This window comes from Macaca nemestrina, chromosome 19 (assembly GCF_043159975.1).
Source record: "Macaca nemestrina isolate mMacNem1 chromosome 19, mMacNem.hap1, whole genome shotgun sequence".
In the NCBI taxonomy this organism is placed as follows: domain Eukaryota; kingdom Metazoa; phylum Chordata; class Mammalia; order Primates; family Cercopithecidae; genus Macaca; species Macaca nemestrina.
The window spans coordinates 44,825,909-44,851,158 of NC_092143.1; the positions used below are offsets into that span (position 1 = coordinate 44,825,909).

The 25,250-nt window shown below is 56.1% G+C and overlaps 4 protein-coding genes and 1 pseudogene across 6 annotated transcripts in view; 4 read left to right on the forward strand and 1 right to left on the reverse strand.

Moving 5' to 3' along the window:
- The window catches only part of LOC105489360 (katanin catalytic subunit A1 like 2), a 277,022-nt gene that overhangs the window by 121,954 nt on the left and 129,818 nt on the right, over nt 1–25,250 (reverse strand). The window lies entirely within an intron of this gene.
- LOC139360135 (elongin-A3-like) lies at nt 1,042–2,913 on the forward strand. The gene is made up of 2 exons (XM_071085852.1): nt 1,042–2,568; nt 2,731–2,913. Exons 1-2 carry the CDS (start codon nt 1,042–1,044, stop codon nt 2,866–2,868), a joined length of 1,665 nt encoding a protein of 554 aa, XP_070941953.1. The 3' UTR covers nt 2,869–2,913.
- LOC139360136 (elongin-A3-like) lies at nt 7,427–9,297 on the forward strand (annotated as a pseudogene).
- Nucleotides 13,811–15,682, forward strand: LOC139360137 (elongin-A3-like). Its single transcript, XM_071085853.1, has 2 exons — nt 13,811–15,350; nt 15,519–15,682. Exons 1-2 carry the CDS (start codon nt 13,811–13,813, stop codon nt 15,635–15,637), a joined length of 1,659 nt encoding a protein of 552 aa, XP_070941954.1. The 3' UTR covers nt 15,638–15,682.
- Nucleotides 20,196–22,064, forward strand: LOC139360138 (elongin-A3-like). The gene is made up of 2 exons (XM_071085854.1): nt 20,196–21,722; nt 21,882–22,064. The coding sequence occupies exons 1-2, from the start codon at nt 20,196–20,198 to the stop codon at nt 22,017–22,019; spliced, it is 1,665 nt and encodes a 554-aa protein (XP_070941955.1). The 3' UTR covers nt 22,020–22,064.

Sequence of the window (25,250 nt, forward strand, 5' to 3'; positions counted from 1 at the left end):
CATGAGGCGTCCACCTTACAGTCCTGATTTGGCGCCTGCTGACTTCTTTTTGTTTCCTAGACTTAGAAAATCTGTAAAAAGCACCCAGTTTTCTTCAGTTAACGATGGAAAAAAGATTTCATGGAAATCGTCACATTCCCAGGACCCTGGGGGTTTTAGAGGGATGGGCTAGAGGGCGGGGAAAAGACACTGCTTCCAAAAGCGCATTGAACTTGATGGAGCCGATGTTGAGAAGTAAAATACACCTTTTTCATTTTTCTCTCTTAATCCCACTTTTCTACGAATGTTGGCAAGTCCCCTCACGCCACGTCAATCCTAGGTAAAGGGTTGTTATCCTCTGTGGGTTCTTCTTTCTACCATTTTGTCTTGCGGTGTTGTCATTTTCGGTTTTACTCCCAAGAAGATTCAGTCATGTGTCTTTTGGAATCCACAGACGTGGAACCTGCGAACACGGAGGGCCAACGGTAGAACTCAGTGGGGTGTGTCCAGGCTGAAATTAACCTAAACAACTTGTGGGGCACAGCAGGCCACCTGACGTGGACCGTCCTGATTGGCCGCATTTTGCTGACGCAATGATTACGTATCGGGGCGGGGTAGCCCAGGGGCCAAGGGCGGTCAGGGCTTCAGCCCTGGGTGGGCCTGGGGCTGGCTATATAAGGCCGGGCTCTGGCACGGGAGCTCCACTCGGCCTTGGACGGCGCACCGCAGAGGTCACTCCAGGCTGTGGCTCCACATCCCGAGGACCAGAAGCGGGCCTGCTCAGCTGTCTGCAAGGACCGGCGCTCCAGACCAAGTGGCCGGCTGCACCGAGGACTGAGCTTGCTCCAGGTTGCCGTGACTCCACGCCCGAGGCCTGCGGTCTGCGAGGACCAGCGCCCCAGAACCAGTGGCCCGCTGCTCCGAGGACCGAGCTCCCTCCAGGCTGCGACTCCACATCCCGAACCGGGCAGCGAGGACCCGCGACCCCAGACTTCGTGTCCTGCCGCCCCCAGGACAGAGCCGCGACCGCCGGGACAGCCAGGCCTGCACAGCTCTGCTGAGATGGCGGCAGGCTCCACTACGCTGCACGCAGTGGAGAAGCTGCAGGTGCGGCTGGCCACTAAGACGGACCCGAAAAAGCTAGAGAAATATTTGCAGAAACTCTCCGCCTTGCCCATGACGGCAGACATCCTGGCGGAGACTGGAATCAGAAAGACGGTGAAGCGCCTGCGGAAGCACCAGCACGTGGGCGACTTTGCCAGAGACTTAGCGGCCCGGTGGAAGAAGCTGGTGCTTGTGGACCCAAACACCGGGCCTGATGCACAGGACCCCGAGGAGAGCGCTTCCCGAAAGCGCTATGGGGAGGCTCTTCAGGACCAGGAAAAGGCCTGGGGCTTCCCAGAGAACGGGACGGTCCCCAGGAGCCCACCTGACAGTCCTGAGCACAGACGGACAGCACACAGAACACCTCCGGGGCTCCGGAGACCTCACCGAAGGTCTCCCAGTCGCGAGCACAGAGCCCAGAGAAAGCGCCCCAGAAGGGCCCCAGCTGATTCAGGCCCCCATCGGGCCCCTCCATTGCACACCGCTCCCCTCCCGACGCCCGAGGGCCCTGAGCCGGCTGTGCCCGGGAAGCAACCCGGAAGAGGCCACGCTCACGCCGCTCAGGGCGGGCCTCCGCTGGGTCAGGGCTGCCAGGGCCAACCCCAGGGGGAAGCGCTTGTGAGCCACAGCAAGGGGCACAAATCGTCCCGCTGGGCTTCCGCGCAGAAATTGCCTCCTGTCCAGGAAAGCCAGTCAGAGAGGCTGCAGGTGGCCGGCGCTGATTCCGCGGGGCCGAAAACGGTGCCCAGCCATGCCTTGTCAGAGCTCTGGGACCCCTCAGCGGCCTGGATGCAGGCCAACTACGATCTACTTTCCGCTTTTGAGGCCATGACCTCCCAGGAAAAGCCAGAAGCACTCTCCGCACCAACGTTCCAGGAGGAAGCCGCCTTCACTGGACACAGAGTGAATGCAAAGATGCAGGTGTACTCGGGCTCCAGGCCTGCCTGCCAGCCCCAGGTGCTGACGCTGCGCCAGCAGTGCATCCGGGGGCTTAGACACAATCCGGACGCCCTCGGCGACGTGGGAGGGGTCCCCTACTCGGTTCTTGAACCCCTTCCGGAAGGGTGGAAGCCTGATCAGCTGTATCGCAGAGAGGAATACAATCACGCACTCGCTGGGGACACAGATGAATTATGGAGGATTCATTGTCTCCAGGACTTCAAGGAAGAAAAGCCACAGGAGCACGAGTCTTGGCGGGAGCTGTATCTGCGGCTTCGGGACTCCCGAGAGCAGCGGCTGCGAGCAGTCACCACGAAAATCCGATCTGCACGTGAAAACAAACCCATCCGCCGACAGACAAAGATGATCTGTTTCAACTCTGGGGCCAAGACGCCTTATGATGCTTCAAGGAGGCAAGAGAAGTCTGCAGGAGCCGCTGACCCCGAAGAGGGAGAGATCAAGCCAGCCCCCAAAGCCGCGGGCAGCAGCCACGTTCCCTCCAGCCGGGGCAGCGTGGGCGGTGGCGATAGGGGCGGTGGCGGCCTGGTGGGCGGCGGGGACGGCGGCCACGGCGGCAGCAGTGGCAGCAGCAGCACGAGCAGCAGCAGCAGCAGCAGCAGCAGCAGCAGCAGCAGCAGCACGAGCAGCAGCAGCACGAGCAGCAGCAGCAGCAGCAGCAGCAGCGTCCTTCACCGGCTCCCTGAGAAGAGGGCCAACCCCTGCCTGAGCAGCAGCAATGAGCGCCCGGCGCCCGCCGCCAAAACCCGGAAACCGGCTGCCAAGAAAGTGGCCCCGCTGATGGCCAAGGCAATTCGAGACTACAAGAGGAGATTCTCCCGAAGATAAACTCAGGACTTGCCTTAGGGTTAAAATCTGGGGGGAGGAGGAACAATGCAAAGTCAATGCGGGTTGGGGAAAGAAACTTCCAGTGGACACCAGAACCTTTGGCTTGGTGCAAAGTTGAGCCTCTGCATTCTGCAGGTGTCAAGTGCTGGCCCTGTGATTTTGCCTCCCACACCCAGCCACTGCCTCCCTGCTTGGAGGCCACCTCAGAATTCAGAAGATGGGAACGCATTCGGGTCAACTCTACTTTGGCTGTTCACTGATCGTTTTTTGTTTTTTGTTGTTTTGAGAGGGAGTCTCGCTCTGTCGCCCAGGCTGGAGTACAGTGGTGCCGTCTCAGCTCACTGCAAGCTCTGCCTCCCGGGTTCACGCCATTCCCCTGCCTCAGCCTCCCCGTAGCTGGGACTACAGGCGTGCACCACCACGCCCCGCGAAGTTTTTGTATTTTTTAGTAGAGACGGGGTTTCACCGTGTGAGCCAGGATGGTCTCGATCTCCTGACCTCGTGATCCGCCCGCCTCGGCCTCCCAAGGTGCTGGGATTACAGGCGTGAGCCAGCGCGCCCGGCCACTGATCTTTTTCTAATTAACGACCTAGTTGCAATCATAAACTAGGTACCACATGTGAGATTTCCGTTTTTCCTTTCTTTTGAAATCAGCGAGTACATGAGGACTTCTTAGACACAAACTCTCAATCTGTTAGTTGGCACTGATAACTGCCACTCCATAAAATGTTTTGTGGTTGTCGTTGCTGTTGTTTTGTTTTAAAGAAACGGCCGGGCATGATCCTGTAATCGTGAGCCATCCTCCTTTGGGAGGCCGAGGAGGGCAGATGGCTTGAGCCCACAGGGTGGAGACCAGCCTGGGCCAAATGGAGAAACCCCGTCTCCACAAATGATACCACAATTAGCCTGGCGTGGTGGCACGGCCCCTGTGGTCCTCTGGTCCCAGCTTCTTAAAGGACTGAGGTGGCAGGATTGACTGAGCTGGGCGAGCGGAGGTTGCCGTGACCTTTCCTCATTCCACTGCACTCCAGCCTGGGTGACAGAACCAGAGCACGTCTCAAAGAAAACCGCTATTTCTTTGAAGAAAGGAACTATCGGATTTCATGAATAAATGCTAATAACTGGTACGATGGCGAAGTCAAAATAGTTTCACTAAGCACCGCATACAATCATTCCCAATCTTTTCACCCAGAGCCCCTATGAAAGGTTGGCGACACCTTAACCAGCTTATTGAGGTTCTGAATCAAGAAGTCTAAAGCTGCCAATCAGACTTTCTAATTACCATGAGATGACCAGGTTAACAACCTCGAGTTCACCTCATAGGAGCTTCTGCAAGCTTCGGGGAAGGTTTGCATTCCAACTCAGGGCATTTCTTGGCCTCACGCGGGCTGGTAATCACAGGTCCGCGTGCCAGATATGACACACGCGAGCGCACACACACGCACACACGCACACACGCCCCCCCCCACACACACACACACAGACCCCCTTGCGTATATCTCATTCTTATGGGTGTACCAATAGTGAGGGGCAGAGAGAAAGACACAAAGACCTAAGCCGCAAGGCAAAACCGAGCAAGGGCAGTCCAAGAGATCAAAGTCCTGTGCCCTGGGCTGTCAGCAGAATGGGTGCTGGGAAGCTAGCTTCTGGAAGCAGGCACCTGAGTGGATGCAGGTGCAAGTGAGAAGAGGCCTTCAAGCCTGAAGGACACGTATGGAGACAGGACAGGGAGCCACAGAGACACTGCCCTTAAGGAAGACAGAAAAGCATTCGTTCCGGGGAAGGGGACATGATCCAATCAGCGACGGTGTAAAACTCAGACAAGTCCGGGCACGGTGACCCACGCCTGTAATCCCATCGCTTTGGGAGGTCGGGGCCAGCGGGTCACCTGAGGTCAGGAGTTGGAGACCAGCCTGACCAATATGAGGAAATCCCGTCTCTACTAAAAATACCAAACGCGCTCAGGCTTGCCGGCGAGCGCCTGTAATCCCAGCTACTCAGGAGGCTGAGACAGGAGAATCACTTGAACCCGGGAGGCGGAGTCTGCAGTGAGCCCAGATCCCACCATTGCACTCCAGCCTGGACAACAAAAGCAAAACTCCGTCTCAAAATTAAAAACAAAAACTCGGAAAAGCTCCCCCAGCAAGGGCCGGAGACAATGCCAGTCTCTATTTCTCGACAGCAATTCAAGAGAGAATCTCAGGCGGCCTGCAAACCTCACAAGACAGCAGAACATCCTCCCCAAGGCGGAGAAGCCACATGCTCTTTCTGGAGGTGGAGTAGCCACCGATCACCCTGCAGCCCCTCCCCACTCCCACCGAGAAACCCCAGTCCCTCGCAATCAAATCCACTGGCAACAACCTTTCTTCCTGGAAAACGTTTCCCCTGCCAAGATGGAAAACAAACATGATACAAGCAAATACAACTCAAAACACAAGGAAACAATTGGAGCAAGTTCTAGCCCCTCGTAGCTCCTCGATGCCCCCACAATCACGCTACTGCTGAAAACAGCGGCCGCACCCACTAAACTCATTCATGACTGGAGACCGTGACAAACCGTAGCAGATCACTGCTCCCACCGCGACACTCGCTCTCAAAAAGACACAAAGGAAACAAACCCCACACAAACTATAAACCTACCCCAAACAGAATTCAGAATCCACCGAAGGATCCTGCTGGTATATTACTACACTGACCCAGGGTAGTTCAATTCCCTTCCGACCTATTTACAAACTAATCCTCATTCTGGGAGCTCTGGAAGCGTTGCCAGTATTGCGCTGGGGTCCTCTTCGTGAGGGAGCTGGAAGACTGGAAACACGGCAAGCACATTTCCCTCTTTCTCTACATACCACGGAGGGGTAACACACACACACACACACACACACACACACACACACACACACTCACACACACACAGAGAGAGAGAGAGAGACAGAAAAGTCATGTGAGAATTTAAAAAGTAAGCCAAACCGCCATGGACAGCAGAAACAATAGCTGACATCATAGACATTTCAAATGGTTCTGTTTGCCTCATTCTGACTGAAAGATTAGAGTGGAATTCGGCTGCCCAAACCGTGGCACCAACATCACCTGCAGGCCAGAGCAAGCCTTTCTGAGGAGATTTTAAACAGCCGGTGGGAGCAAGATCCTGAAGCGTTTCTTCCAAGACTGCTAACAGGAGATGAAACGTGGCTCTGCCGGCAGGATCCTGAAGACCAAGCACGAGGCCGTGGCTACCAAGAGGTGGCAGCGCTCCATTCAAAGCCACAGAGGAGCAGTCAAGAGCAGAGGTCATGGCCACCGTTTGGGGGGGATGCCAGAGGGATTCGGCTGGTTGACTTTCTGGAGGGCCAAACCGTGATCACATCTGCTCACTAGGAGAGCGCTTTCAGAAAGTCGGCCGCCAAAGCTGGAGCGAGAACAGTCCTCACCAGAGAGTTCTTCTCCACCACGACAATGTTCCTGCTCATGCCTTTCACCCAACAAGGGCAGCTGGGCAAGACTTGCCGCGGGAAATCATGAGGCGTCCACCTTACAGTCCTGATTTGGCGCCTGCTGACTTCTTTTTGTTTCCTAGACTTAGAAAATCTGTAAAAAGCGCCCAGTTTTCTTCAGTTAACGATGGAAAAAAGATTTCATGGAAATCGTCACATTCCCAGGACCCTGGGGGTTTTAGAGGGATGGGCTAGAGGGCGGGGAAAAGACACTGCTTCCAAAAGCGCATTGAACTTGATGGAGCCGATGTTGAGAAGTAAAATACACCTTTTTCATTTTTCTCTCTTAATCCCACTTTTCTACGAATGTTGGCAAGTCCCCTCACGCCACGTCAATCCTAGGTAAAGGGTTGTTATCCTCTGTGGGTTCTTCTTTCTACCATTTTGTCTTGCGGTGTTGTCATTTTCGGTTTTACTCGCAAGAAGATTCAGTCATGTGTCTTTTGGAATCCACAGACGTGGAACCTGCGAACACGGAGGGCCAACGGTAGAACTCAGTGGGGTGTGTCCAGGCTGAAATTAACCTAAACAACTTGTGGGGCACAGCAGGCCACCTGACGTGGACCGTCCTGATTGGCCGCATTTTGCTGACGCAATGATTACGTATCGGGGCGGGGTAGCCCAGGGGCCAAGGGCGGTCAGGGCTTCAGCCCTGGGTGGGCCTGGGGCTGGCTATATAAGGCCGGGCTCTGGCACGGGAGCTCCACTCGGCCTTGGACGGCGCACCGCAGAGGTCACTCCAGGCTGTGGCTCCACATCCCGAGGACCAGAAGCGGGCCTGCTCAGCTGTCTGCAAGGACCGGCGCTCCAGACCAAGTGGCCGGCTGCACCGAGGACTGAGCTTGCTCCAGGTTGCCGTGACTCCACGCCCGAGGCCTGCGGTCTGCGAGGACCAGCGCCCCAGAACCAGTGGCCCGCTGCTCCGAGGACCGAGCTCCCTCCAGGCTGCGACTCCACATCCCGAACCGGGCAGCGAGGACCCGCGACCCCAGACTTCGTGTCCTGCCGCCCCCAGGACAGAGCCGCGACCGCCGGGACAGCCAGGCCTGCACAGCTCTGCTGAGATGGCGGCAGGCTCCACTACGCTGCACGCAGTGGAGAAGCTGCAGGTGCGGCTGGCCACTAAGACGGACCCGAAAAAGCTAGAGAAATATTTGCAGAAACTCTCCGCCTTGCCCATGACGGCAGACATCCTGGCGGAGACTGGAATCAGAAAGACGGTGAAGCGCCTGCGGAAGCACCAGCACGTGGGCGACTTTGCCAGAGACTTAGCGGCCCGGTGGAAGAAGCTGGTGCTTGTGGACCCAAACACCGGGCCTGATGCACAGGACCCCGAGGAGAGCGCTTCCCGAAAGCGCTATGGGGAGGCTCTTCAGGACCAGGAAAAGGCCTGGGGCTTCCCAGAGAACGGGACGGTCCCCAGGAGCCCACCTGACAGTCCTGAGCACAGACGGACAGCACACAGAACACCTCCGGGGCTCCGGAGACCTCACCGAAGGTCTCCCAGTCGCGAGCACAGAGCCCAGAGAAAGCGCCCCAGAAGGGCCCCAGCTGATTCAGGCCCCCATCGGGCCCCTCCATTGCACACCGCTCCCCTCCCGACGCCCGAGGGCCCTGAGCCGGCTGTGCCCGGGAAGCAACCCGGAAGAGGCCACGCTCACGCCGCTCAGGGCGGGCCTCCGCTGGGTCAGGGCTGCCAGGGCCAACCCCAGGGGGAAGCGCTTGTGAGCCACAGCAAGGGGCACAAATCGTCCCGCTGGGCTTCCGCGCAGAAATTGCCTCCTGTCCAGGAAAGCCAGTCAGAGAGGCTGCAGGTGGCCGGCGCTGATTCCGCGGGGCCGAAAACGGTGCCCAGCCATGCCTTGTCAGAGCTCTGGGACCCCTCAGCGGCCTGGATGCAGGCCAACTACGATCTACTTTCCGCTTTTGAGGCCATGACCTCCCAGGAAAAGCCAGAAGCACTCTCCGCACCAACGTTCCAGGAGGAAGCCGCCTTCACTGGACACAGAGTGAATGCAAAGATGCAGGTGTACTCGGGCTCCAGGCCTGCCTGCCAGCCCCAGGTGCTGACGCTGCGCCAGCAGTGCATTCGGGGGCTTAGACACAATCCGGACGCCCTCGGCGACGTGGGAGGGGTCCCCTACTCGGTTCTTGAACCCCTTCCGAAGGGTGGATGCCTGATCAGCTGTATCGCAGAGAGAAATACAATCACGCACTCGCTGGGGACACAGATGAATTATGGAGGATTCATTGTCTCCAGGACTTCAAGGAAGAAAAGCCACAGGAGCACGAGTCTTGGCGGGAGCTGTATCTGCGGCTTCGGGACTCCCGAGAGCAGCGGCTGCGAGCAGTCACCACGAAAATCCGATCTGCACTTGAAAACAAACCCATCCGCCGACAGACAAAGATGATCTGTTTCAACTCTGGGGCCAAGACGCCTTATGATGCTTCAAGGAGGCAAGAGAAGTCTGCAGGAGCCGCTGACCCCGAAGAGGGAGAGATCAAGCCAGCCTCCAAAGCCGCGGGCAGCAGCCACGTTCCCTCCAGCCGGGGCGGCGTGGGCGGTGGCGATAGGGGCGGTGGCGGCCTGGTGGGCGGCGGGGACGGCGGCCACGGCGGCAGCAGTGGCAGCAGCAGCACGAGCAGCAGCAGCAGCAGCAGCAGCAGCAGCAGCAGCAGCAGCACGAGCAGCAGCAGCACGAGCAGCAGCAGCAGCAGCAGCAGCAGCGTCCTTCACCGGCTCCCTGAGAAGAGGGCCAACCCCTGCCTGAGCAGCAGCAATGAGCGCCCGGCGCCCGCCGCCAAAACCCGGAAACCGGCTGCCAAGAAAGTGGCCCCGCTGATGGCCAAGGCAATTCGAGACTACAAGAGGAGATTCTCCCGAAGATAAACTCAGGACTTGCCTTAGGGTTAAAATCTGGGGGGAGGAGGAACAATGCAAAGTCAATGCGGGTTGGGGAAAGAAACTTCCAGTGGACACCAGAACCTTTGGCTTGGTGCAAAGTTGAGCCTCTGCATTCTGCAGGTGTCAAGTGCTGGCCCTGTGATTTTGCCTCCCACACCCAGCCACTGCCTCCCTGCTTGGAGGCCACCTCAGAATTCAGAAGATGGGAACGCATTCGGGTCAACTCTACTTTGGCTGTTCACTGATCGTTTTTTGTTTTTTGTTGTTTTGAGACGGAGTCTCGCTGTGTCGCCAAGGCTGGAGTACAGTGGTGCCGTCTCAGCTCACTGCAAGCTCTGCCTCCCGGGTTCACGCCATTCCCCTGCCTCAGCCTCCCCGTAGCTGGGACTACAGGCGTGCACCACCACGCCCCGCGAAGTTTTTGTATTTTTTAGTAGAGACGGGGTTTCACCGTGTGAGCCAGGATGGTCTCGATCTCCTGACCTCGTGATCCGCCCGCCTCGGCCTCCCAAGGTGCTGGGATTACAGGCGTGAGCCAGCGCGCCCGGCCACTGATCTTTTTCTAATTAACGACCTAGTTGCAATCATAAACTAGGTACCACATGTGAGATTTCCGTTTTTCCTTTCTTTTGAAATCAGCGAGTACATGAGGACTTCTTAGACACAAACTCTCAATCTGTTAGTTGGCACTGATAACTGCCACTCCATAAAATGTTTTGTGGTTGTCGTTGCTGTTGTTTTGTTTTAAAGAAACGGCCGGGCATGATCCTGTAATCGTGAGCCATCCTCCTTTGGGAGGCCGAGGAGGGCAGATGGCTTGAGCCCACAGGGTGGAGACCAGCCTGGGCCAAATGGAGAAACCCCGTCTCCACAAATGATACCACAATTAGCCTGGCGTGGTGGCACGGCCCCTGTGGTCCTCTGGTCCCAGCTTCTTAAAGGACTGAGGTGGCAGGATTGACTGAGCTGGGCGAGCGGAGGTTGCCGTGACCTTTCCTCATTCCACTGCACTCCAGCCTGGGTGACAGAACCAGAGCACGTCTCAAAGAAAACCGCTATTTCTTTGAAGAAAGGAACTATCGGATTTCATGAATAAATGCTAATAACTGGTACGATGGCGAAGTCAAAATAGTTTCACTAAGCACCGCATACAATCATTCCCAATCTTTTCACCCAGAGCCCCTATGAAAGGTTGGCGACACCTTAACCAGCTTATTGAGGTTCTGAATCAAGAAGTCTAAAGCTGCCAATCAGACTTTCTAATTACCATGAGATGACCAGGTTAACAACCTCGAGTTCACCTCATAGGAGCTTCTGCAAGCTTCGGGGAAGGTTTGCATTCCAACTCAGGGCATTTCTTGGCCTCACGCGGGCTGGTAATCACAGGTCCGCGTGCCAGATATGACACACGCGAGCGCACACACACGCACACACGCACACACGCCCCCCCCCACACACACACACACAGACCCCCTTGCGTATATCTCATTCTTATGGGTGTACCAATAGTGAGGGGCAGAGAGAAAGACACAAAGACCTAAGCCGCAAGGCAAAACCGAGCAAGGGCAGTCCAAGAGATCAAAGTCCTGTGCCCTGGGCTGTCAGCAGAATGGGTGCTGGGAAGCTAGCTTCTGGAAGCAGGCACCTGAGTGGATGCAGGTGCAAGTGAGAAGAGGCCTTCAAGCCTGAAGGACACGTATGGAGACAGGACAGGGAGCCACAGAGACACTGCCCTTAAGGAAGACAGAAAAGCATTCGTTCCGGGGAAGGGGACATGATCCAATCAGCGACGGTGTAAAACTCAGACAAGTCCGGGCACGGTGACCCACGCCTGTAATCCCATCGCTTTGGGAGGTCGGGGCCAGCGGGTCACCTGAGGTCAGGAGTTGGAGACCAGCCTGACCAATATGAGGAAATCCCGTCTCTACTAAAAATACCAAACGCGCTCAGGCTTGCCGGCGAGCGCCTGTAATCCCAGCTACTCAGGAGGCTGAGACAGGAGAATCACTTGAACCCGGGAGGCGGAGTCTGCAGTGAGCCCAGATCCCACCATTGCACTCCAGCCTGGACAACAAAAGCAAAACTCCGTCTCAAAATTAAAAACAAAAACTCGGAAAAGCTCCCCCAGCAAGGGCCGGAGACAATGCCAGTCTCTATTTCTCGACAGCAATTCAAGAGAGAATCTCAGGCGGCCTGCAAACCTCACAAGACAGCAGAACATCCTCCCCAAGGCGGAGAAGCCACATGCTCTTTCTGGAGGTGGAGTAGCCACCGATCACCCTGCAGCCCCTCCCCACTCCCACCGAGAAACCCCAGTCCCTCGCAATCAAATCCACTGGCAACAACCTTTCTTCCTGGAAAACGTTTCCCCTGCCAAGATGGAAAACAAACATGATACAAGCAAATACAACTCAAAACACAAGGAAACAATTGGAGCAAGTTCTAGCCCCTCGTAGCTCCTCGATGCCCCCACAATCACGCTACTGCTGAAAACAGCGGCCGCACCCACTAAACTCATTCATGACTGGAGACCGTGACAAACCGTAGCAGATCACTGCTCCCACCGCGACACTCGCTCTCAAAAAGACACAAAGGAAACAAACCCCACACAAACTATAAACCTACCCCAAACAGAATTCAGAATCCACCGAAGGATCCTGCTGGTATATTACTACACTGACCCAGGGTAGTTCAATTCCCTTCCGACCTATTTACAAACTAATCCTCATTCTGGGAGCTCTGGAAGCGTTGCCAGTATTGCGCTGGGGTCCTCTTCGTGAGGGAGCTGGAAGACTGGAAACACGGCAAGCACATTTCCCTCTTTCTCTACATACCACGGAGGGGTAACACACACACACACACACACACACACACACACACACACTCTCTCACACACACACAGAGAGAGAGAGAGAGACAGAAAAGTCATGTGAGAATTTAAAAAGTAAGCCAAACCGCCATGGACAGCAGAAACAATAGCTGACATCATAGACATTTCAAATGGTTCTGTTTGCCTCATTCTGACTGAAAGATTAGAGTGGAATTCGGCTGCCCAAACCGTGGCACCAACATCACCTGCAGGCCAGAGCAAGCCTTTCTGAGGAGATTTTAAACAGCCGGTGGGAGCAAGATCCTGAAGCGTTTCTTCCAAGACTGCTAACAGGAGATGAAACGTGGCTCTGCCGGCAGGATCCTGAAGACCAAGCACGAGGCCGTGGCTACCAAGAGGTGGCAGCGCTCCATTCAAAGCCACAGAGGAGCAGTCAAGAGCAGAGGTCATGGCCACCGTTTGGGGGGGATGCCAGAGGGATTCGGCTGGTTGACTTTCTGGAGGGCCAAACCGTGATCACATCTGCTCACTAGGAGAGCGCTTTCAGAAAGTCGGCCGCCAAAGCTGGAGCGAGAACAGTCCTCACCAGAGAGTTCTTCTCCACCACGACAATGTTCCTGCTCATGCCTTTCACCCAACAAGGGCAGCTGGGCAAGACTTGCCGCGGGAAATCATGAGGCGTCCACCTTACAGTCCTGATTTGGCGCCTGCTGACTTCTTTTTGTTTCCTAGACTTAGAAAATCTGTAAAAAGCGCCCAGTTTTCTTCAGTTAACGATGGAAAAAAGATTTCATGGAAATCGTCACATTCCCAGGACCCTGGGGGTTTTAGAGGGATGGGCTAGAGGGCGGGGAAAAGACACTGCTTCCAAAAGCGCATTGAACTTGATGGAGCCGATGTTGAGAAGTAAAATACACCTTTTTCATTTTTCTCTCTTAATCCCACTTTTCTACGAATGTTGGCAAGTCCCCTCACGCCACGTCAATCCTAGGTAAAGGGTTGTTATCCTCTGTGGGTTCTTCTTTCTACCATTTTGTCTTGCGGTGTTGTCATTTTCGGTTTTACTCGCAAGAAGATTCAGTCATGTGTCTTTTGGAATCCACAGACGTGGAACCTGCGAACACGGAGGGCCAACGGTAGAACTCAGTGGGGTGTGTCCAGGCTGAAATTAACCTAAACAACTTGTGGGGCACAGCAGGCCACCTGACGTGGACCGTCCTGATTGGCCGCATTTTGCTGACGCAATGATTACGTATCGGGGCGGGGTAGCCCAGGGGCCAAGGGCGGTCAGGGCTTCAGCCCTGGGTGGGCCTGGGGCTGGCTATATAAGGCCGGGCTCTGGCACGGGAGCTCCACTCGGCCTTGGACGGCGCACCGCAGAGGTCACTCCAGGCTGTGGCTCCACATCCCGAGGACCAGAAGCGGGCCTGCTCAGCTGTCTGCAAGGACCGGCGCTCCAGACCAAGTGGCCGGCTGCACCGAGGACTGAGCTTGCTCCAGGTTGCCGTGACTCCACGCCCGAGGCCTGCGGTCTGCGAGGACCAGCGCCCCAGAACCAGTGGCCCGCTGCTCCGAGGACCGAGCTCCCTCCAGGCTGCGACTCCACATCCCGAACCGGGCAGCGAGGACCCGCGACCCCAGACTTCGTGTCCTGCCGCCCCCAGGACAGAGCCGCGACCGCCGGGACAGCCAGGCCTGCACAGCTCTGCTGAGATGGCGGCAGGCTCCACTACGCTGCACGCAGTGGAGAAGCTGCAGGTGCGGCTGGCCACTAAGACGGACCCGAAAAAGCTAGAGAAATATTTGCAGAAACTCTCCGCCTTGCCCATGACGGCAGACATCCTGGCGGAGACTGGAATCAGAAAGACGGTGAAGCGCCTGCGGAAGCACCAGCACGTGGGCGACTTTGCCAGAGACTTAGCGGCCCGGTGGAAGAAGCTGGTGCTTGTGGACCCAAACACCGGGCCTGATGCACAGGACCCCGAGGAGAGCGCTTCCCGAAAGCGCTATGGGGAGGCTCTTCAGGACCAGGAAAAGGCCTGGGGCTTCCCAGAGAACGGGACGGTCCCCAGGAGCCCACCTGACAGTCCTGAGCACAGACGGACAGCACACAGAACACCTCCGGGGCTCCGGAGACCTCACCGAAGGTCTCCCAGTCGCGAGCACAGAGCCCAGAGAAAGCGCCCCAGAAGGGCCCCAGCTGATTCAGGCCCCCATCGGGCCCCTCCATTGCACACCGCTCCCCTCCCGACGCCCGAGGGCCCTGAGCCGGCTGTGCCCGGGAAGCAACCCGGAAGAGGCCACGCTCACGCCGCTCAGGGCGGGCCTCCGCTGGGTCAGGGCTGCCAGGGCCAACCCCAGGGGGAAGCGCTTGTGAGCCACAGCAAGGGGCACAAATCGTCCCGCTGGGCTTCCGCGCAGAAATTGCCTCCTGTCCAGGAAAGCCAGTCAGAGAGGCTGCAGGTGGCCGGCGCTGATTCCGCGGGGCCGAAAACGGTGCCCAGCCATGCCTTGTCAGAGCTCTGGGACCCCTCAGCGGCCTGGATGCAGGCCAACTACGATCTACTTTCCGCTTTTGAGGCCATGACCTCCCAGGAAAAGCCAGAAGCACTCTCCGCACCAACGTTCCAGGAGGAAGCCGCCTTCACTGGACACAGAGTGAATGCAAAGATGCAGGTGTACTCGGGCTCCAGGCCTGCCTGCCAGCCCCAGGTGCTGACGCTGCGCCAGCAGTGCATCCGGGGGCTTAGACACAATCCGGACGCCCTCGGCGACGTGGGAGGGGTCCCCTACTCGGTTCTTGAACCCCTTCCGGAAGGGTGGACGCCTGATCAGCTGTATCGCAGAGAGAAATACAATCACGCACTCGCTGGGGACACAGATGAATTATGGAGGATTCATTGTCTCCAGGACTTCAAGGAAGAAAAGCCACAGGAGCACGAGTCTTGGCGGGAGCTGTATCTGCGGCTTCGGGACTCCCGAGAGCAGCGGCTGCGAGCAGTCACCACGAAAATCCGATCTGCACTTGAAAACAAACCCATCCGCCGACAGACAAAGATGATCTGTTTCAACTCTGGGGCCAAGACGCCTTATGATGCTTCAAGGAGGCAAGAGAAGTCTGCAGGAGCCGCTGACCCCGAAGAGGGAGAGATCAAGCCAGCCTCCAAAGCCGCGGGCAGCAGCCACGTTCCCTCCAGCCGGGGCGGCGTGGGCGGTGGCGATAGGGGCGGTGGCGGCCTGGTGGGCGGCGGGGACGGCGGCCACGGCGGCAGCAGTGGCAGCAGCAGCACGAGCAGCAGCAGCAGCAGCAGCAGCAGCAGCAGCAGCAGCAGCACGAGCAGCAGCAGCACGAGCAGCAGCAGCAGCAGCAGCAGCAGCGTCCTTCACCGGCTCCCTGAGAAGAGGGCCAACCCCTGCCTGAGCAGCAGCAATGAGCGCCCGGCGCCCGCCGCCAAAACCCGGAAACCGGCTGCCAAGAAAGTGGCCCCGCTGATGGCCAAGGCAATTCGAGACTACAAGAGGAGATTCTCCCGAAGATAAACTCAGGACTTGCCTTAGGGTTAAAATCTGGGGGGAGGAGGAACAATGCAAAGTCAATGCGGGTTGGGGAAAGAAACTTCCAGTGGACACCAGAACCTTTGGCTTGGTGCAAAGTTGAGCCTCTGCATTCTGCAGGTGTCAAGTGCTGGCCCTGTGATTTTGCCTCCCACACCCAGCCACTGCCTCCCTGCTTGGAGGCCACCTCAGAATTCAGAAGATGGGAACGCATTCGGGTCAACTCTACTTTGGCTGTTCACTGATCGTTTTTTGTTTTTTGTTGTTTTGAGACGGAGTCTCGCTCTGTCGCCCAGGCTGGAGTACAGTGGTGCCGTCTCAGCTCACTGCAAGCTCTGCCTCCCGGGTTCACGCCATTCCCCTGCCTCAGCCTCCCCGTAGCTGGGACTACAGGCGTGCACCACCACGCCCCGCGAAGTTTTTGTATTTTTTAGTAGAGACGGGGTTTCACCGTGTGAGCCAGGATGGTCTCGATCTCCTGACCTCGTGATCCGCCCGCCTCGGCCTCCCAAGGTGCTGGGATTACAGGCGTGAGCCAGCGCGCCCGGCCACTGATCTTTTTCTAATTAACGACCTAGTTGCAATCATAAACTAGGTACCACATGTGAGATTTCCGTTTTTCCTTTCTTTTGAAATCAGCGAGTACATGAGGACTTCTTAGACACAAACTCTCAATCTGTTAGTTGGCACTGATAACTGCCACTCCATAAAATGTTTTGTGGTTGTCGTTGCTGTTGTTTTGTTTTAAAGAAACGGCCGGGCATGATCCTGTAATCGTGAGCCATCCTCCTTTGGGAGGCCGAGGAGGGCAGATGGCTTGAGCCCACAGGGTGGAGACCAGCCTGGGCCAAATGGAGAAACCCCGTCTCCACAAATGATACCACAATTAGCCTGGCGTGGTGGCACGGCCCCTGTGGTCCTCTGGTCCCAGCTTCTTAAAGGACTGAGGTGGCAGGATTGACTGAGCTGGGCGAGCGGAGGTTGCCGTGACCTTTCCTCATTCCACTGCACTCCAGCCTGGGTGACAGAACCAGAGCACGTCTCAAAGAAAACCGCTATTTCTTTGAAGAAAGGAACTATCGGATTTCATGAATAAATGCTAATAACTGGTACGATGGCGAAGTCAAAATAGTTTCACTAAGCACCGCATACAATCATTCCCAATCTTTTCACCCAGAGCCCCTATGAAAGGTTGGCGACACCTTAACCAGCTTATTGAGGTTCTGAATCAAGAAGTCTAAAGCTGCCAATCAGACTTTCTAATTACCATGAGATGACCAGGTTAACAACCTCGAGTTCACCTCATAGGAGCTTCTGCAAGCTTCGGGGAAGGTTTGCATTCCAACTCAGGGCATTTCTTGGCCTCACGCGGGCTGGTAATCACAGGTCCGCGTGCCAGATATGACACACGCGAGCGCACACACACGCACACACGCCCCCCCCCACACAAACACACACACAGACCCCCTTGCGTATATCTCATTCTTATGGGTGTACCAATAGTGAGGGGCAGAGAGAAAGACACAAAGACCTAAGCCGCAAGGCAAAACCGAGCAAGGGCAGTCCAAGAGATCAAAGTCCTGTGCCCTGGGCTGTCAGCAGAATGGGTGCTGGGAAGCTAGCTTCTGGAAGCAGGCACCTGAGTGGATGCAGGTGCAAGTGAGAAGAGGCCTTCAAGCCTGAAGGACACGTATGGAGACAGGACAGGGAGCCACAGAGACACTGCCCTTAAGGAAGACAGAAAAGCATTCGTTCCGGGGAAGGGGACATGATCCAATCAGCGACGGTGTAAAACTCAGACAAGTCCGGGCACGGTGACCCACGCCTGTAATCCCATCGCTTTGGGAGGTCGGGGCCAGCGGGTCACCTGAGGTCAGGAGTTGGAGACCAGCCTGACCAATATGAGGAAATCCCGTCTCTACTAAAAATACCAAACGCGCTCAGGCTTGCCGGCGAGCGCCTGTAATCCCAGCTACTCAGGAGGCTGAGACAGGAGAATCACTTGAACCCGGGAGGCGGAGTCTGCAGTGAGCCCAGATCCCACCATTGCACTCCAGCCTGGACAACAAAAGCAAAACTCCGTCTCAAAATTAAAAACAAAAACTCGGAAAAGCTCCCCCAGCAAGGGCCGGAGACAATGCCAGTCTCTATTTCTCGACAGCAATTCAAGAGAGAATCTCAGGCGGCCTGCAAACCTCACAAGACAGCAGAACATCCTCCCCAAGGCGGAGAAGCCACATGCTCTTTCTGGAGGTGGAGTAGCCACCGATCACCCTGCAGCCCCTCCCCACTCCCACCGAGAAACCCCAGTCCCTCGCAATCAAATCCACTGGCAACAACCTTTCTTCCTGGAAAACGTTTCCCCTGCCAAGATGGAAAACAAACATGATACAAGCAAATACAACTCAAAACACAAGGAAACAATTGGAGCAAGTTCTAGCCCCTCGTAGCTCCTCGATGCCCCCACAATCACGCTACTGCTGAAAACAGCGGCCGCACCCACTAAACTCATTCATGACTGGAGACCGTGACAAACCGTAGCAGATCACTGCTCCCACCGCGACACTCGCTCTCAAAAAGACACAAAGGAAACAAACCCCACACAAACTATAAACCTACCCCAAACAGAATTCAGAATCCACCGAAGGATCCTGCTGGTATATTACTACACTGACCCAGGGTAGTTCAATTCCCTTCCGACCTATTTACAAACTAATCCTCATTCTGGGAGCTCTGGAAGCGTTGCCAGTATTGCGCTGGGGTCCTCTTCGTGAGGGAGCTGGAAGACTGGAAACACGGCAAGCACATTTCCCTCTTTCTCTACATACCACGGAGGGGTAACACACACACACACACACACACACACACACACACACACACACACTCTCTCACACACACACAGAGAGAGAGAGAGAGACAGAAAAGTCATGTGAGAATTTAAAAAGTAAGCCAAACCGCCATGGACAGCAGAAACAATAGCTGACATCATAGACATTTCAAATGGTTCTGTTTGCCTCATTCTGACTGAAAGATTACAGTGGAATTCGGCTGCCCAAACCGTGGCACCAACATCACCTGCAGGCCAGAGCAAGCCTTTCTGAGGAGATTTTAAACAGCCGGTGGGAGCAAGATCCTGAAGCGTTTCTTCCAAGACTGCTAACAGGAGATGAAACGTGGCTCTGCCGGCAGGATCCTGAAGACCAAGCACGAGGCCGTGGCTACCAAGAGGTGGCAGCGCTCCATTCAAAGCCACAGAGGAGCAGTCAAGAGCAGAGGTCATGGCCACCGTTTGGGGGGGATGCCAGAGGGATTCGGCTGGTTGACTTTCTGGAGGGCCAAACCGTGATCACATCTGCTCACTAGGAGAGCGCTTTCAGAAAGTCGGCCGCCAAAGCTGGAGCGAGAACAGTCCTCACCAGAGAGTTCTTCTCCACCACGACAATGTTCCTGCTCATGCCTTTCACCCAACAAGGGCAGCTGGGCAAGACTTGCCGCGGGAAATCATGAGGCGTCCACCTTACAGTCCTGATTTGGCGCCTGCTGACTTCTTTTTGTTTCCTAGACTTAGAAAATCTGTAAAAAGCGCCCAGTTTTCTTCAGTTAACGATGGAAAAAAGATTTCATGGAAATCGTCACATTCCCAGGACCCTGGGGGTTTTAGAGGGATGGGCTAGAGGGCGGGGAAAAGACACTGCTTCCAAAAGCGCATTGAACTTGATGGAGCCGATGTTGAGAAGTAAAATACACCTTTTTCATTTTTCTCTCTTAATCCCACTTTTCTACGAATGTTGGCAAGTCCCCTCACGCCACGTCAATCCTAGGTAAAGGGTTGTTATCCTCTGTGGGTTCTTCTTTCTACCATTTTGTCTTGCGGTGTTGTCATTTTCGGTTTTACTCGCAAGAAGATTCAGTCATGTGTCTTTTGGAATCCACAGACGTGGAACCTGCGAACACGGAGGGCCAACGGTAGAACTCAGTGGGGTGTGTCCAGGCTGAAATTAACCTAAACAACTTGTGGGGCACAGCAGGCCACCTGACGTGGACCGTCCTGATTGGCCGCATTTTGCTGACGCAATGATTACGTATCGGGGCGGGGTAGCCCAGGGGCCAAGGGCGGTCAGGGCTTCAGCCCTGGGTGGGCCTGGGGCTGGCTATATAAGGCCGGGCTCTGGCACGGGAGCTCCACTCGGCCTTGGACGGCGCACCGCAGAGGTCACTCCAGGCTGTGGCTCCACATCCCGAGGACCAGAAGCGGGCCTGCTCAGCTGTCTGCAAGGACCGGCGCTCCAGACCAAGTGGCCGGCTGCACCGAGGACTGAGCTTGCTCCAGGTTGCCGTGACTCCACGCCCGAGGCCTGCGGTCTGCGAGGACCAGCGCCCCAGAACCAGTGGCCCGCTGCTCCGAGGACCGAGCTCCCTCCAGGCTGCGACTCCACATCCCGAACCGGGCAGCGAGGACCCGCGACCCCAGACTTCGTGTCCTGCCGCCCCCAGGACAGAGCCGCGACCGCCGGGACAGCCAGGCCTGCACAGCTCTGCTGAGATGGCGGCAGGCTCCACTACGCTGCACGCAGTGGAGAAGCTGCAGGTGCGGCTGGCCACTAAGACGGACCCGAAAAAGCTAGAGAAATATTTGCAGAAACTCTCCGCCTTGCCCATGACGGCAGACATCCTGGCGGAGACTGGAATCAGAAAGACGGTGAAGCGCCTGCGGAAGCACCAGCACGTGGGCGACTTTGCCAGAGACTTAGCGGCCCGGTGGAAGAAGCTGGTGCTTGTGGACCCAAACACCGGGCCTGATGCACAGGACCCCGAGGAGAGCGCTTCCCGAAAGCGCTATGGGGAGGCTCTTCAGGACCAGGAAAAGGCCTGGGGCTTCCCAGAGAACGGGACGGTCCCCAGGAGCCCACCTGACAGTCCTGAGCACAGACGGACAGCACACAGAACACCTCCGGGGCTCCGGAGACCTCACCGAAGGTCTCCCAGTCGCGAGCACAGAGCCCAGAGAAAGCGCCCCAGAAGGGCCCCAGCTGATTCAGGCCCCCATCGGGCCCCTCCATTGCACACCGCTCCCCTCCCGACGCCCGAGGGCCCTGAGCCGGCTGTGCCCGGGAAGCAACCCGGAAGAGGCCACGCTCACGCCGCTCAGGGCGGGCCTCCGCTGGGTCAGGGCTGCCAGGGCCAACCCCAGGGGGAAGCGCTTGTGAGCCACAGCAAGGGGCACAAATCGTCCCGCTGGGCTTCCGCGCAGAAATTGCCTCCTGTCCAGGAAAGCCAGTCAGAGAGGCTGCAGGTGGCCGGCGCTGATTCCGCGGGGCCGAAAACGGTGCCCAGCCATGCCTTGTCAGAGCTCTGGGACCCCTCAGCGGCCTGGATGCAGGCCAACTACGATCTACTTTCCGCTTTTGAGGCCATGACCTCCCAGGAAAAGCCAGAAGCACTCTCCGCACCAACGTTCCAGGAGGAAGCCGCCTTCACTGGACACAGAGTGAATGCAAAGATGCAGGTGTACTCGGGCTCCAGGCCTGCCTGCCAGCCCCAGGTGCTGACGCTGCGCCAGCAGTGCATCCGGGGGCTTAGACACAATCCGGACGCCCTCGGCGACGTGGGAGGGGTCCCCTACTCGGTTCTTGAACCCCTTCCGGAAGGGTGGATGCCTGATCAGCTGTATCGCAGAGAGAAATACAATCACGCACTCGCTGGGGACACAGATGAATTATGGAGGATTCATTGTCTCCAGGACTTCAAGGAAGAAAAGCCACAGGAGCACGAGTCTTGGCGGGAGCTGTATCTGCGGCTTCGGGACTCCCGAGAGCAGCGGCTGCGAGCAGTCACCACGAAAATCCGATCTGCACTTGAAAACAAACCCATCCGCCGACAGACAAAGATGATCTGTTTCAACTCTGGGGCCAAGACGCCTTATGATGCTTCAAGGAGGCAAGAGAAGTCTGCAGGAGCCGCTGACCCCGAAGAGGGAGAGATCAAGCCAGCCCCCAAAGCCGCGGGCAGCAGCCACGTTCCCTCCAGCCGGGGCAGCGTGGGCGGTGGCGATAGGGGCGGTGGCGGCCTGGTGGGCGGCGGGGACGGCGGCCACGGCGGCAGCAGTGGCAGCAGCAGCACGAGCAGCAGCAGCAGCAGCAGCAGCAGCAGCAGCAGCAGCACGAGCAGCAGCAGCACGAGCAGCAGCAGCAGCAGCAGCAGCAGCATCCTTCACCGGCTCCCTGAGAAGAGGGCCAACCCCTGCCTGAGCAGCAGCAATGAGCGCCCGGCGCCCGCCGCCAAAACCCGGAAACCGGCTGCCAAGAAAGTGGCCCCGCTGATGGCCAAGGCAATTCGAGACTACAAGAGGAGATTCTCCCGAAGATAAACTCAGGACTTGCCTTAGGGTTAAAATCTGGGGGGAGGAGGAACAATGCAAAGTCAATGCGGGTTGGGGAAAGAAACTTCCAGTGGACACCAGAACCTTTGGCTTGGTGCAAAGTTGAGCCTCTGCATTCTGCAGGTGTCAAGTGCTGGCCCTGTGATTTTGCCTCCCACACCCAGCCACTGCCTCCCTGCTTGGAGGCCACCTCAGAATTCAGAAGATGGGAACGCATTCGGGTCAACTCTACTTTGGCTGTTCACTGATCGTTTTTTGTTTTTTGTTGTTTTGAGACGGAGTCTCGCTCTGTCGCCCAGGCTGGAGTACAGTGGTGCCGTCTCAGCTCACTGCAAGCTCTGCCTCCCGGGTTCACGCCATTCCCCTGCCTCAGCCTCCCCGTAGCTGGGACTACAGGCGTGCACCACCACGCCCCGCGAAGTTTTTGTATTTTTTAGTAGAGACGGGGTTTCACCGTGTGAGCCAGGATGGTCTCGATCTCCTGACCTCGTGATCCGCCCGCCTCGGCCTCCCAAGGTGCTGGGATTACAGGCGTGAGCCAGCGCGCCCGGCCACTGATCTTTTTCTAATTAACGACCTAGTTGCAATCATAAACTAGGTACCACATGTGAGATTTCCGTTTTTCCTTTCTTTTGAAATCAGCGAGTACATGAGGACTTCTTAGACACAAACTCTCAATCTGTTAGTTGGCACTGATAACTGCCACTCCATAAAATGTTTTGTGGTTGTCGTTGCTGTTGTTTTGTTTTAAAGAAACGGCCGGGCATGATCCTGTAATCGTGAGCCATCCTCCTTTGGGAGGCCGAGGAGGGCAGATGGCTTGAGCCCACAGGGTGGAGACCAGCCTGGGCCAAATGGAGAAACCCCGTCTCCACAAATGATACCACAATTAGCCTGGCGTGGTGGCACGGCCCCTGTGGTCCTCTGGTCCCAGCTTCTTAAAGGACTGAGGTGGCAGGATTGACTGAGCTGGGCGAGCGGAGGTTGCCGTGACCTTTCCTCATTCCACTGCACTCCAGCCTGGGTGACAGAACCAGAGCACGTCTCAAAGAAAACCGCTATTTCTTTGAAGAAAGGAACTATCGGATTTCATGAATAAATGCTAATAACTGGTACGATGGCGAAGTCAAAATAGTTTCACTAAGCACCGCATACAATCATTCCCAATCTTTTCACCCAGAGCCCCTATGAAAGGTTGGCGACACCTTAACCAGCTTATTGAGGTTCTGAATCAAGAAGTCTAAAGCTGCCAATCAGACTTTCTAATTACCATGAGATGACCAGGTTAACAACCTCGAGTTCACCTCATAGGAGCTTCTGCAAGCTTCGGGGAAGGTTTGCATTCCAACTCAGGGCATTTCTTGGCCTCACGCGGGCTGGTAATCACAGGTCCGCGTGCCAGATATGACACACGCGAGCGCACACACACGCACACACGCACACACGCCCCCCCCCCCACACACACACACAGACCCCCTTGCGTATATCTCATTCTTATGGGTGTACCAATAGTGAGGGGCAGAGAGAAAGACACAAAGACCTAAGCCACAAGGCAAAACCGAGCAAGGGCAGTCCAAGAGATCAAAGTCCTGTGCCCTGGGCTGTCAGCAGAATGGGTGCTGGGAAGCTAGCTTCTGGAAGCAGGCACCTGAGTGGATGCAGGTGCAAGTGAGAAGAGGCCTTCAAGCCTGAAGGACACGTATGGAGACAGGACAGGGAGCCACAGAGACACTGCCCTTAAGGAAGACAGAAAAGCATTCGTTCCGGGGAAGGGGACATGATCCAATCAGCGACGGTGTAAAACTCAGACAAGTCCGGGCACGGTGACCCACGCCTGTAATCCCATCGCTTTGGGAGGTCGGGGCCAGCGGGTCACCTGAGGTCAGGAGTTGGAGACCAGCCTGACCAATATGAGGAAATCCCGTCTCTACTAAAAATACCAAACGCGCTCAGGCTTGCCGGCGAGCGCCTGTAATCCCAGCTACTCAGGAGGCTGAGACAGGAGAATCACTTGAACCCGGGAGGCGGAGTCTGCAGTGAGCCCAGATCCCACCATTGCACTCCAGCCTGGACAACAAAAGCAAAACTCCGTCTCAAAATTAAAAACAAAAACTCGGAAAAGCTCCCCCAGCAAGGGCCGGAGACAATGCCAGTCTCTATTTCTCGACAGCAATTCAAGAGAGAATCTCAGGCGGCCTGCAAACCTCACAAGACAGCAGAACATCCTCCCCAAGGCGGAGAAGCCACATGCTCTTTCTGGAGGTGGAGTAGCCACCGATCACCCTGCAGCCCCTCCCCACTCCCACCGAGAAACCCCAGTCCCTCGCAATCAAATCCACTGGCAACAACCTTTCTTCCTGGAAAACGTTTCCCCTGCCAAGATGGAAAACAAACATGATACAAGCAAATACAACTCAAAACACAAGGAAACAATTGGAGCAAGTTCTAGCCCCTCGTAGCTCCTCGATGCCCCCACAATCACGCTACTGCTGAAAACAGCGGCCGCACCCACTAAACTCATTCATGACTGGAGACCGTGACAAACCGTAGCAGATCACTGCTCCCACCGCGACACTCGCTCTCAAAAAGACACAAAGGAAACAAACCCCACACAAACTATAAACCTACCCCAAACAGAATTCAGAATCCACCGAAGGATCCTGCTGGTATATTACTACACTGACCCAGGGTAGTTCAATTCCCTTCCGACCTATTTACAAACTAATCCTCATTCTGGGAGCTCTGGAAGCGTTGCCAGTATTGCGCTGGGGTCCTCTTCGTGAGGGAGCTGGAAGACTGGAAACACGGCAAGCACATTTCCCTCTTTCTCTACATACCACGGAGGGGTAACACACACACACACACACACACACACACACACTCTCTCTCACACACACACAGAGAGAGAGAGAGAGACAGAAAAGTCATGTGAGAATTTAAAAAGTAAGCCAAACCGCCATGGACAGCAGAAACAATAGCTGACATCATAGACATTTCAAATGGTTCTGTTTGCCTCATTCTGACTGAAAGATTAGAGTGGAATTCGGCTGCCCAAACCGTGGCACCAACATCACCTGCAGGCCAGAGCAAGCCTTTCTGAGGAGATTTTAAACAGCCGGTGGGAGCAAGATCCTGAAGCGTTTCTTCCAAGACTGCTAACAGGAGATGAAACGTGGCTCTGCCGGCAGGATCCTGAAGACCAAGCACGAGGCCGTGGCT